At 28.7% G+C, this 13,318-nt stretch overlaps 1 protein-coding gene across 1 annotated transcript; it reads right to left on the bottom strand.

Moving 5' to 3' along the window:
* Positions 1-8,438: 8,438 nt before the first annotated feature.
* Positions 8,439-13,318, bottom strand: LOC114173505 (la-related protein 1C-like). The gene is made up of 6 exons (XM_028057956.2): positions 12,630-13,318; positions 11,897-12,263; positions 11,663-11,825; positions 11,467-11,557; positions 9,649-9,720; positions 8,439-9,498 (listed from the first exon to the last, which is right to left on the bottom strand). Exons 1-6 carry the CDS (start codon positions 13,041-13,043, stop codon positions 9,199-9,201), a joined length of 1,407 nt encoding a protein of 468 aa, XP_027913757.2. The 5' UTR covers positions 13,044-13,318; the 3' UTR covers positions 8,439-9,198.

The following is a 13,318-nucleotide window of genomic DNA, read 5'->3' as shown; positions in this document are numbered from 1 at the left end:
AGAAATTGAGCTATGTGCGTGTTTTATTTATTTATTTCATTTTATAAGAATAGTGCTTCCGTTTATTCTACGGGATTTAATTTATTTGATGCTTTGATAGATATTTTATATTTTTTCTTCAAATGCATCCACCGATGTATTTATCTCGTGCTACTGGTAGATATTAATAATACTTTCAGACAATAAATATATATATATATATATATATATATATATATATATATATTATAACAATCATAGATTTCATAATTAATAAATGTTAATTGATATTGAAGAATTCAGGTGCAAATGTTCAAATAAGAGATGTTTATTTTAACTTTAAAATAAGGGTCTTGATGACCCGTGTTCAAAAATAAATTAATATATTTTAACTTTTACAAAAGTGTCCATTTAACTGTAATATTAAACAAATGTGATTCAATTATAGTAAATACATTTTTACTCTTTTATTTTAAATGACAAAAATTTTCATATTTTTAATTAAAAATTTATTTGATATTTATACAAATTTTAAAAATAATAAAATAATTATTTTAATATTACTAAAAATTAAAACAGAATTAAACATAAAAAAAATTAATTTGAAGAAATGACAAAAATTATTATGAAAAAAGGAGAAATATTTTTAATGAATGAGTAATATTTTTATCATACAAAAATTTATAAAAGATTATAAATTTTAAAGAGAATTTTGTTTTTGGTAAAATTAACTTTTGAAATTTCCACTAAGAGACTTTTTAAGTGTCGAGATAATGAAAAATTGAAAGTTTTTAATTTTAAAAGACATTTTTATCTTTACAAAATCAATTATATTAATTTTAATAATATATAAAGAGATTATTTTTTTTGTTTACTTTTCATTTTTCAATTTTACTCTTAATTATTATTTAAAAATTAATTTTTTTATAATTAATTTATCTTTAACAATTCTTTTAAATATTTTTATTTTGACAATTATTCTAAATTTTTTTTAACAGCTATTTTAAAATTTATTATATATATTTTAAAAATAAATGTTACTAATTTTATAAAAATTAAAAAATATAGATACACAAACACTACCACACTAATTTTAATTAATGTAATTAATTATTTAACTTTTAATATAAAAATAATAAAACCAAATATTAACTGATTTTAACCTGTGTCCCACTCATCAACATTCTCTTTAAAGTAATTAGAATAAGTTACAAATTAAGTTTTCAAAATTCATTTGTATACATAAAAATAGCGCAGTACACAGATTTTTTTTCACATAATAATTATTGTTGCATTCGATATTAATTGAATATATGTTTTCTTAGTTTATCTTATTATCTTCGTATTTCATTCTTTTAATATGAATATTTTTTATTATTCTTTTCTCTTAAGTATTTTTTGTCAATCATTTCCCTCTTTCTTGTGCAACAATCAAAGAACATGCAGGTTAGAAATTTAATACTAACTCTAAATATTTAGTTTTATAGAGCGAGTGGGATAAATAATAAATAATTACAAAAATAACATATCTTTATAAATTTATTATGTTAATTTTATCATATGATTATTGTAAAAATATAGTATTTTAAATTAAAAAATATTTTATTATATGAATTTTATCCGTGACTATTGATATCTATTTTTCTCTGTGTTACTCTCTTTTCAAAATTCATAAGTGACATCTTTGCTAATTTTAGGTTTTAATTTTGTTTTATTTTTAAAAATCATTATAAATTATAATAGTATTAAAGAATGTGTTGCTAAGATATTGCTCTGCTTGAAAACAACACCGTTTCATTGTTTGCTCTGTTTCAGTTCTCACTTACAGCTAAATTAACTATAGAAATAATTAAAAATTAAAACATTTATTTTGCAAGTAGATCCTGAAAAAAAAAAATTAATGTTAAAGAAAAGTATTTTAAGCGACAAAACAAAACCAACCATCTCTTTAACACATTAACATTTATTTAAATTAAAAATTGGAATATAATAATAAACTTGATAATTTAATAAAAAATTATATAAAAAGTGTTTATTGTAGGTCTGATGATAAAAGAAAAATCGTACACATAGGCATAGCACGATGTTGTACGGACTATCTGTTGAAAAATTAAATTAAATTAAATTAAAAGTATAAAAAGAAAAGAAAAAAGAAAGGCTGATGTTCACCCACTTGTTGAGCCACCAGAAGAGCCGTTCCGTAGTGTTTTAAGGACACGCCGATTTGACACGTGCAGCAGTCTCTCAAGTACACATGTCATATTATATAATGCACTCCTGCATTCACTATTCACACTCCCTTTATCACAACCATCTCTCAACAAACAGAAGACAAAACCCGATGGAAAGAAATAATATATTGTGGGTAATTTCGTTACATATCAAATGTTTAAAAAATAAATATCATTGATTTTTTACTTTTTAAAAATGTGTGTTTTTTGTATTTACTCTCACACAATTAAAAAAAATGTGAGTTTTTAGTTCAATCGAAGAAATTCACCAGAAACATATGTTTATTTGTTAGGTTCTGTAGAGTCTCATAACTTCACCGTGTATTAAAAATGTTTTAAGAAAATCATTTTGTTTTTTCATTAGAACCTCCAAAACAGTAAATATAATAGGGACAGGGGAAATAAAGAAAACTAAGGTTTACTAAATGTAATTGAAGATAAAAACCGCAAATTAGTAACGAGGAAGTCATGATAAGGTCAGATTTTTAATTAAATTTGCATTTTTCTTTAATTTTTTTTTACTGTGAAATAGTGATTGTTAAGTATTATAAAGATGAAAAATTACAAATAATTGAATATGACCGGACAAAGTATTAATAGTATAATTCTTTTTATCCACAAATATTAATTATAAACATATTAGTTTTTTTTTAATGATAATAGACTCAATTTAAACACATTTTATTTTTCTTTCTATAGTTAATCTTGTTATTGTCAAACAAATTTTATAACCTCAGATTTTGTTATGATTTTACACACATGTGGTCGTAGAGGTCATTGGAACTTCGAGTGAACTGAAGCACCGCATAATATTCTTTAAGGCTAGAATAGGTTCCTAGAGGATAGAAGAAAAAAGATAAATGTCTTTAAACATATTTAAAATTAAAAAAGAAATATAAAGTTTACATTAAACTAATAATACACAATTTAAATCATAGTATAAAGTTTTTTTATTATTATTCATGATTTTAAAGAAAAACTACTGAAATTGACATGTAAAGGGCGCTTGTGTTTTGTAAAGAAATGACCTTTATATATCTTATTTTCAAAATAAGTTTTTCATTTATTTATCTAAGTAATAAATGAAATTTCTTATCTTTTCCAAATTTCTTATGTTTAAACAAAATCTTGAAGTGTGTCAATATCTTACAATAACACCAACTTCATACGTTTTTCAAACACATGGATTTAAAATATATTTAATATATATCGTAAAATCTAAGTTAAATATACTTTTTTGTCTTTTAATGTTAGATGAAAATTAAAATTAGATTTTTTTAATTTTAATTTTAATTTAATTTTTTATTTTAAAAGTGAGTGAATTTAGTTTTTTTTAACTAAGTTTAATCTTTTTAAAGTTTGGAGGATAAAACTAAAACAAAAATTTGAAAAAAAAAAAAAATTTTCACTAAACATTAAAAAATAAAAATATACTTAACCCATGAAATATTTATATGTAAATAATATATATTTTTTAAATGAAAATTTATTAATATTATTAAATAAGGGTTCCTTTGGGTTTGATTGCAGGACCCACCTACTTTTGCTTTTACCCCAATCAATCAGTGTTCCCACACCTCATTTTCCCATAAAAGTTTCTCTATCTTCATGTCACCTTCTTAGTACCCTATTATACCTACAACTACTTCTACTACTATTACTATTACTATTACTACCTCTTTTTTTCTCATCTTTTTCTTTCTTCTTCACCCACTTACCATATGAAGAGTAGACACAACTTTCTTTAAACACCACTCTCTACCTTACTTGGTACCTGCAAAACCAAACCAAAACATATGCAACATGTTTATTTCTCTTTCTACAAACGTTTGGGATCACCAAATTTGTTAAGCATGGGTTGAAAAATGAAGGAAATGAAGGTTGGTAACTAGTAGTAGTGATAATAATAATGCATACATACTAACGAAACCTTTCACGTCAAAGAATGGTGTGATTGATTGAGACCCATCGACCCATGCCATGCCACCACTATTAATGCACAGATGCTCAGAATCAATGTCAAGTAAAGACAGGCTCTTGTTTTAGAAAATTATTTTATGTTTATGGAATCAAAAAATATGAAGGGTTAACCATATTTTTCAATTATAATCTAAAATTAAATTTGTTTATATTTTAAATATAACTTTTTAAATTTAATTATATTAATTTTAGTTGACATGTCAAATATTTTTCATGTTAATATTAGTAATGAAGTTATTTATATAATTTTACATATTTTTGATTTAATATTTGTTAAAAAATATGTTCATCACCTTAAAAAAGTTAATTAATTGGATTAAAATATTATATTTATTTATTTTTAAAATTTAGAACTAAAATATATCAAAATTTTGGATAATCACAAATTTAAATTTTAAATCAAAATTCAAATATTAAAAATATACTTAATCTAAAATAAAATATTAGACTTTGTTCGAATTCTATAAAATATTAAACTTTGTTGGAATTCTGGTCCTAACCAGAAATAAAGTAAGATTATGTAATATAAATTTAATTAATCTTTTAGTATTATTTTTTTTAATTTGGTATTTATTTTTTAAATATTAATGTAATTTGACTTTTTTATTACTCTTTTAAAATGATTTTTTATTAAAATTAAAGTTGTTAATAAGGATAATATATTTTATCGGTATAATTAACATAATTTTAGTATTAATTTTAAAATTTTAGTATTAATTTTAATGAGAAATTATTAAACTAATTCACAAAATTTAGCAATAATAAAATTGTATTTCAAATACAAGATGAAATTGAAAAAAAAAACTAAAATATTAATTTGTTATTTTTATCTAAAACAGCATCAACAAAAGGTAATTAAATTTATAATATAATTGAGTCTAACTTGTGTACAATTAATTAGATTTAAAATATATTTTCTAATATAACATTAAAACTATGATTTAAAATACGTAATTTGTTTGTGGTTGAATCCCATCTGCTATTAATATTTAATCCTATATTAAGATATCTCGATGTAAAAAAAATGTCCTAAAAGTTATACGTCAATTAAAAATAAAATTATTCAGTATATAACTTATTTTACTAACTAGTTTTGTAAAATTAAATATAAACTTACAAATCAGATTTGAAAACATACTTTTGAAACAAAAGCAAAAAAAAAAAAAAACTGAGTTGTTTTGTTTGTTTATGGTACCTTAGATTGGATTAGAATCAAATCTTTTGTCACAGCCATGTAATGGATATTTGTCAGGTAGCACAAGGCAATGTGGTATTATCCAGTGGTTAGTAATTGTTGGATGGGTGAAGGAAGAGAATAGAAACTTTAATAAGGGCACGGTGTCCTCCACAGAGGTACTCCCAAAGGACCATTCCGTGTCTTATAACATCATTAAAGACCAACACTTGGCCAAACAACTTTTTTTCATGCTAACACTTTTTACGTGGCAAACTTGGTTCATTTGATTGATTAAAAATCTACAATCTCTGAAATTAGGGTTTCAATTTTTCTTTTATATATTTAATAATCTTATTTTACTTTCTTGAAGTTAATCATTTTAAATATATATTACCATTTCAACATTTTGAATATTTTTAAAAGTAAAATTATGACAGAAAATTCAAAGTTTTGAAATTATAATATATTACGGATATCTTTTATGAAAAACGAAAACGAGTTTTAAAATATAACTTCTCGTTATTTTAACCTTTAAGTGAAGTTTATTTTAATATATTAATGACAACTTCAATTGAAAAATTGATTTTATAATAATGAGTTGATACTATTAATATGATATTACACTCATACAGTTATTATTTATTTTAGTGAAATTTATTATTTTATTTTAATTAAATTATTATAACATTTCTATTCTCATGATAAAGATGTATATAATTAATATGAGAAAGTGCGTTAGAAATTTTACATCAATTAACGATAATATCAATTCACAATTTATAATAAGTATAAACTTCATTCTACAAATAGATTTTGTAACAATTTGTAATAAGTGTAAACCTCGTTTCACACAAATAGGTTTTGTAAGGTAAGTTGAATTAAATTTTTGATCTATTTTTCATATATTTAACTCAATTTTCTTTTCAAAATTTAAATTATACTACTTTCTTTTAAATCAAAATTATTTATACTTTCTATTCTCTTATGTTGACCATAACTAATAACTCGAATATAAATAAATTAGTATATTTTCAACAATAAAATAAACTATTTCACTACAAAAAATCATTAAGTAATAACCAATCTTATATTAAAAACAAAAAATAATTATTCTCTATATCTGCTAATTCATATATTAATTTATAAACTAAAAAAATACTAGTATCTAAAATAATATATAATTCATATACAAATTATAATTTTTTATTTATAATAAAAATTAGTTTAGATATCAATATTATTTTTTACAAATTGATATATTGTTATTTTCTTATAATATTTAAATATTTAATTAAATTAAATGTCTAAATTTCTCAAATTCAATACCATTAATTAAATTAAAAAAATAAATTGCTATCGATGTACAATGAAAGTGTGACATGATTGATAAACGACATTATTTCTTAATCATGTGGTCGATTGTTTGTTATACAATAAAAGTTTGAAATTAAAAACGTATTTGTCAATAAATACATACAAAAAGTAACACTAGTGATTTTTCTCTCTTCAGTATTTATTTACATCGGTTCATAGGATTTATCTTTTGAGTTCTGTGGTTCTCTTTGAGTGTGATAAGTGGAACATTTTTTGCTTTTTTTATAAATCTAACTAATAATTGACATTTTAAATATTAGAAAAATAATAATGGTAGGAATCTTGTACAATCGTTTGGAAGGTGTTGTTACATAGAGCTAACTTGAGAACTTGCATTATTATTGTTTAATGTTTTTGTGTTTTTTTAATATTAGCTTTTGTTTGTATTACGAATTTGAATTTTTGTTTAACGTTCAGTTATTAAATGTTATATGTGCACATTAATATAAGACTTCTTCACTTTTTAATATTTTTACTTTTTCTTAATGTTTGTTTAATTGTCTAGAAAAAAACATAATATTTTTTATTATTCATCGAATAAAGGTTAAGGGTGAGTCTGATTTAATATTTTTAAACAAATGAATATTTCTTATTTATATCGGAAGATGAATTTGAGACAATGTAAAGAAAATCAAGTGAATAAGAATTGAAGTTTTTTTTTTTTTGAAGAATACTAAAAGACCGACTGAAAAAAATTAGTGTAAATTTAATTAATTTAACTTATTAGAAAAATAAAATAATCTGATAATATTACAACTATAATACTCTTGTATTTTCATTTCAATATTTCTCCCTGCAAGAGCTTACGCTAGTTCTTTCCTCAACAAACTGTGGGACTCAAATAGCCTGAAAGAGAGATGAACTATAGGGGGAAAAAATTTAGAAATATATGATATAATTAATACTAAATATATGAAATAGATACAGAGATATGACATTCCTCTTTTCCAATAAATTTATTTATTTAATGTTCATTTCCTTTCTATCCACCTATTCACCTCCCAACACTTCTCTTGTTTTCGTTGAGCTTGATCTCATTCTAACTTCTGTTCAATCACCAACCTAACCCAAGCTATTTTCCTCCAGCCCAGTTTCAAGAGTGCCACCCTATTGAAACATAAGTCCCAAAACTTTATCATCCAACTCAATAAATTGTTCTCGCAGCACAATTTTGCAATACATTTCATAACTCTTTTTTTTTTTTCTAAATAACATTGCTAAATAAATAACTAACGTTTCTCAAGTGTTATTATGCTACCAAAATCTACTAAATAAACAATGCAAAGTTCATTTAATGTATATAGATATACATATATAAATCCCTCTATTTATGAGTATGCTTCTAACCACCTCAAAATTTATTTAATACAAATTTTGGTGCCACCAACCTCACCCTATAGCTTCCTCCGATCCCTCTACCTAATCAGCAACTGCTTCCTCTAAAGAATAAAAATGGGAGTCGAATACATTGGAATGGAGATTCTTTTAACCACATCATGTCAATTGCTCAATGACGGCTAATATTAAACAAATTTCAAATTTCTTACGGTATGCCAAGAAATTATGTATTAATTTCTATTTCCTTATAATATTTTGAAAAACCGATCATTCACATGTCACAACACTTCATTGAAAACTAACAAAATCAAACCCGGGTATGAGAGGGGAAATGAAGAGGCGGCGTGTTATGAGATATATGTTCAGAATCCATGCAACTTCATATCATAAATCTAAACAGAAATATAATATCTCCTTATACAGCTGTAACCTGTATAATTAAAATCTTAAATGACCCCACAGGGACCACTTGCGGGTTCGGAATTTTGGCAGAATTTAAACAGACACAAAAATATAAATACCAATGTCATAGAGCAGATATGATGAAACGGAAGATATTATGGCAAGTGACATAAAGCAATCACACTTAGTAGCAGCTCCAGCGGCAGAAAGCTATATTTGCTCTTCCATCAGCGGCAGCAGGTGGCTATCAAACACATTCAACACACGTGCACATGCTCCCGATACTGGTGGTGGTGGCAAAGCTGACCCAGAGATTTTAAAAAGCAGCTGAGGGGCAGTCGGGAACACAGACAAAAATTCCCCATATTAAAGCAAATATTTCCCCCCGTAAGAGTGACAACATTATACCCATAAAGAAATTTAGTATTCACAAAAGTCGTGCATCTAGCTCCATAAACAAAAATAAACATTAAATAAAAAGAAAAGTCTTTTCTGTACTTTTGCTGAGGGGAGAGGGAGCTGTTACCGTGTTTTCTGTTTTATACGATGTATTTTTCTTCCGTTTCTCAATCATATTTATCCTAAATATGCCTCGAGCAATCATTTCCCATTGTGCCATAAGTAAAGACTTAGACCATTCTTAGAATCCTGCTTCACGTGTCCCTCTTAATATGAGCTCTTCAAAAACACACAAAGTGCTAATGCACGTCTAAAACTCTAATTTCTTGCTGGAATGGAGTGAAGTGAACCTTGAATTCCAACTTGACCAGTACCCTCACCAGTGGAGAGCTGCAATGGACTACTCAAATCCCCAAATGTAGATCTATGTTGTTGTGAAGTATCATGTAGAACCTCTAGTGCTCCTGGACCATCATAGTTACTAGTCTCCAAAGCAATATTGTGTACTTGTTCAGCCAGTATGTCCGGATTCGACTCTCCAGGGGTTGTAGCATTAGAAAACTGAACAGGAGGCATGAGCCATCTCCTCCAATCATTTCGTCTCCTTATTTTGTCACCCTATAATAAAATGACAGTGAGAAATTTTAAAACAGCTTTAATAAATGATAGAATAAAACAAAAAATAAAAATAACTTTTCCCTAAATACTACCAATGAAATCTTGTCAACACTCAAACTCAAATCTGCAGACAGTATTCGAAGAATTTACCTGCACCTCAACAGCAGATGAATTTCGAACAGCCTCTAATATCATCTGGATATTGTCAGTCAAATACATAACCTGACAGATAAAAATATTCATTATTGGATAAACAATATGCTAATGCTACAAATAATTCATCATTGAGTGGTGAGTATCAAATTAATTCCGTAATTGGGTAAAGAAATAATGCTACAACTCAAGTAGGAGAAATTATTAAATTAATGCATCACTTGAACTGCAACGTTACAAATTTTGTATGTTAATTGAGGAACTGCAACACTAAAATAGTGACCATTAAAAAGTACTAAAATTGGAGTCCAAACAGCACCTAACATAATCTGCATATTGCAAGTCAAATGCATAAACCAGAGAGAAAAAAAAAAAACCATTCATCATTGGTAACAAATAAGGCCACACTACTCGCATCCAAATAGAAGAGATTTAAATGAATGCATAACTTGAACTGAAGCATTACGAAATTAATTTGATATTCAACACTAAACTAGTCACCAATACAAACTTCAAAACCTGTACACTAAAAGTCGTTATACTCTAAACAATCACACGCATTCACTACCCATTGCCATTTCACCAGTCATAATTAAGATTCTAGATGTTTAGTGAGATCAACTTCTGTATACACCAGAGAGTAAAATGTTTCAAGTTTAGCCAAAAGGGAAAAAAGTCTAAACCAAATATACATTGAACTATAAATAACAAACCATAAAGCCTTATGATCCACCCTTGGTGTATAGGCATAATATCACGTGCTTGACAGTAATTATATCCATTAACTACAACAATTGTAAAGTAACAGTGTCTCCATGTCAACATACATTTCCCACCACTAGACATATATCATTAAGGATGAAAAATAATTCGGAACTAAAGTTTGATTATTTCTTTTTCACCTTTTTTCTGTTCTCTTGGATTTAAAAATCAATACTCTTTCGATGTATTATGCATAACCTCAATTTGACTACCAAACTCAAGCTTTCAGTTCCGCTATCCTTTTTATTTGAGAATAAACACAAGCAATTTGATATAAATGGTGCTGTTAAAAAAATGGATATAAAAGGTTAGGAAAAGACTTGGAATACGGAGAGAATAAGGCTGTAGTAAAAAAATTGAACAACAATAAGTTTTTATTTACTTAACCAGAACCTAACTTAACCTTTAAAACAGATCCAATCCATGTGTTTAAAATTTTCCCTGCAGTAACTTTTTTGTTTTCCAAGTTAATTTTTTAATACAAAACAAAATTATCAAAACATGAGTCCATATTCCTTAAACAGAACATCATTACTACATAATAGAGAAAGTTAGTGTAGGACTGAACTTTGAAAAAAAAAAAATCAAAGACCAAAACTTGAATCCCCCAAAACTATAAGGACTATCTACCAAATAAAATCAAAGTAGGGTGCGAAAATCGGAGAACTTACAATATACACATTGTTACTTCAATGATTTTAATGCAAAAACTTGATTTAGAGTCATGTTTTTCCCCAGTCGTTGACATGCTTTCTACTGAAATGGTGCAGACTGTGCAGCCATATACATGCTACCAATATTTGTAATCCAATGAATGTATGGAAAGGGCAACTAAGGTAAGACGTAATTTGATCAAAATAAGAACACTCCAGCTGTCTTTTACAGGATTGAAACACGCCAATCAGTCAATCCAGTAGAAGACAAGTGGTCATTAGATACAATTTAATCCATCTCCACTAAAGTAGGTTAATCATTATGCGTTTTTCAAAAGCATATATTTTATGAGTCAGTGAAAAAACAAAACAATCTATCTATTTCTCCTTCATAACTCACTTTGTTGAAGCCTGCAATTAATTTAATGGGAACCCAGCCCTGGTCATCCATGTTCTGCCGCAAGAACGTATCTTTAATTAAATTCTCATTACTGCGATAGACAAGTTGTGGTACAACTACAGTCAGCTTTCGGAACCGATTGAAGACAACAAACTAACAAAAACAAAACACCGAAAGACCAAAGTAAAAACAGTACCTAAAATAGTAGTCAATCTGGGTGACTATCTTATTTTGCAACTGAGGGTCAGGACCTGTAAAGAACAGGGGATGATGTGGCATGGGAGGCACAAAAGGAACACTTCTCAGTGAATCTGGGGGTGGAGGTGGAGCTGCAACAAACACCACCGGAGGTGACAGTTCTGGAAATGAATACAGTCATCAGAGCATGTTCTGTGTTGAAAGAAATCACCATAACATTAATACACCATACCATGGAATCCAATATGGCCACCAAAAGGCCGCATTGGTGATGGATGAAAAAATTGAGTAGAGTTAGGAGGCGGAGGTGGCCGTATAAATCTTGGAACAACTCGTGGAGGGACAATGATCATACGCTGCTGCGGATGATCATTGGACACAAAACCACCTCTCTGTGTGTGGTCCTTTGGAGAGGAGTTATGGGACCCAGTTGCAGCTACCGAAGCCTGGGGTGACTGGCCACCATTCGAAGACGCATTTGAACTGTGATTTTTCACTGATTTCTGCCGAGTTGACGCCACACTGTTGGTACTCTCGGTGCTTGTATTATCACTGACTTCCCTCTGAAGAGAGGAGGAAGAAGACGCACTTCCCAAAACCTGCAATCAGCAATTAACAATAGCAATGTCGTTGCACATACACACTAACCATATAGGCCAACAAAGTTCACAGTCCATCTAGTTGTTAATACACATAAACTAATCCAGTACCGATTTCCACACACTTTAACAGGCACATACATGCATTTTCCAAATTGTACCACATAACTACCTCCGTATATTAGTATAATCAAGCCACTTAACACCATCAGAACACACGAAAAATCAATTCGACAACGCAAAAAAAAAAAAAAAAAAAAACTAGCCTCAACCGTATGGAACACTAAAAATTGCAGCAATTTTTTAATCGTCAAACTGATTATTAAAATAACAGAAAAAATAGATTGAATGGCAGAAGAACAAAACCTGCAACTGTGGCACAGAAGATCCATCCAACAAACCCTTCGCCGATTCCGATTTCATTGCAGCTCTTGTTGACACCGACAACGCCGGCCACGAAAGCGCGTCAATCACCGGCTGGGCCTCGGAAGCCGCCGCGCCATTAGGAGAAGGCTTGTTCCAAACAGGCCTCTTCGCTGCGCCGCCATTGTCCGAACTCTCCACGGCGGAGCTAAAATCGTCCGCCGTCGAGACAGTGGAATGGAAAGCCTCCGTCACCTGATACGGCGCGGCGGGAGATGACGACGGAGGCACCGCAACGGGCTCCGATTCGCCGCGCACAACTTGGTTCCACGGCGAAGAAGCAGTCAGGCGCGCGGCGCGGCGCGGTTGGTGGTTATCGGAGGAATGGCGAGGGGAATGGTTACCGGTCATAGCCATAAAAAACGTTTAGGGTTAATATCTCAGTCGACAAGATGATCGACGTGACGACGACGAGGATTCGATTCGCAGAGAGTGTTGGCTGCGATTCTCACGAATGTCCCGAGCGAAATGCAGTAGATTAGGGTTCCAAAAATTGTGCGATCTGATCGCAAGGTAGAAGAACCTTGGTTCGTTTGTGTGCGTGGGAGAAAAGAATGCGTTTCAGACGAAAGATTGTTGCGCAACGCTTCTGATGCCAGGTTTTCTTCTTCTGCAGCGCGCGAGATTACGGA

Source organism: Vigna unguiculata, chromosome 2 (genome assembly GCF_037176805.1).
Source record: "Vigna unguiculata cultivar grain cowpea cultivar isolate G323 ecotype 2 chromosome 2, ASM3717680v1, whole genome shotgun sequence".
NCBI lineage: Eukaryota > Viridiplantae > Streptophyta > Magnoliopsida > Fabales > Fabaceae > Vigna > Vigna unguiculata.
The sequence above is the reverse complement of the archived record's forward strand: the minus strand, read 5'-3'. Positions and strand labels throughout refer to the sequence as shown.

Coding starts and splice junctions, on each gene's coding strand:
- LOC114173505 (XM_028057956.2), bottom strand. CDS start 13,043: ATGGCTATGACCGGTAACCATTCCCCTCGCCATTCCTCCGATAACCAC. Junction 12,264..12,629: donor CTTCTGTGCCACAGTTGCAG/GTTTTGTTCTTC, acceptor TGCTGATTGCAG/GTTTTGGGAAGTGCGTCTTC. Junction 11,558..11,662: donor CAGATTGACTACTATTTTAG/GTACTGTTTTTA, acceptor TGTCTATCGCAG/TAATGAGAATTTAATTAAAG.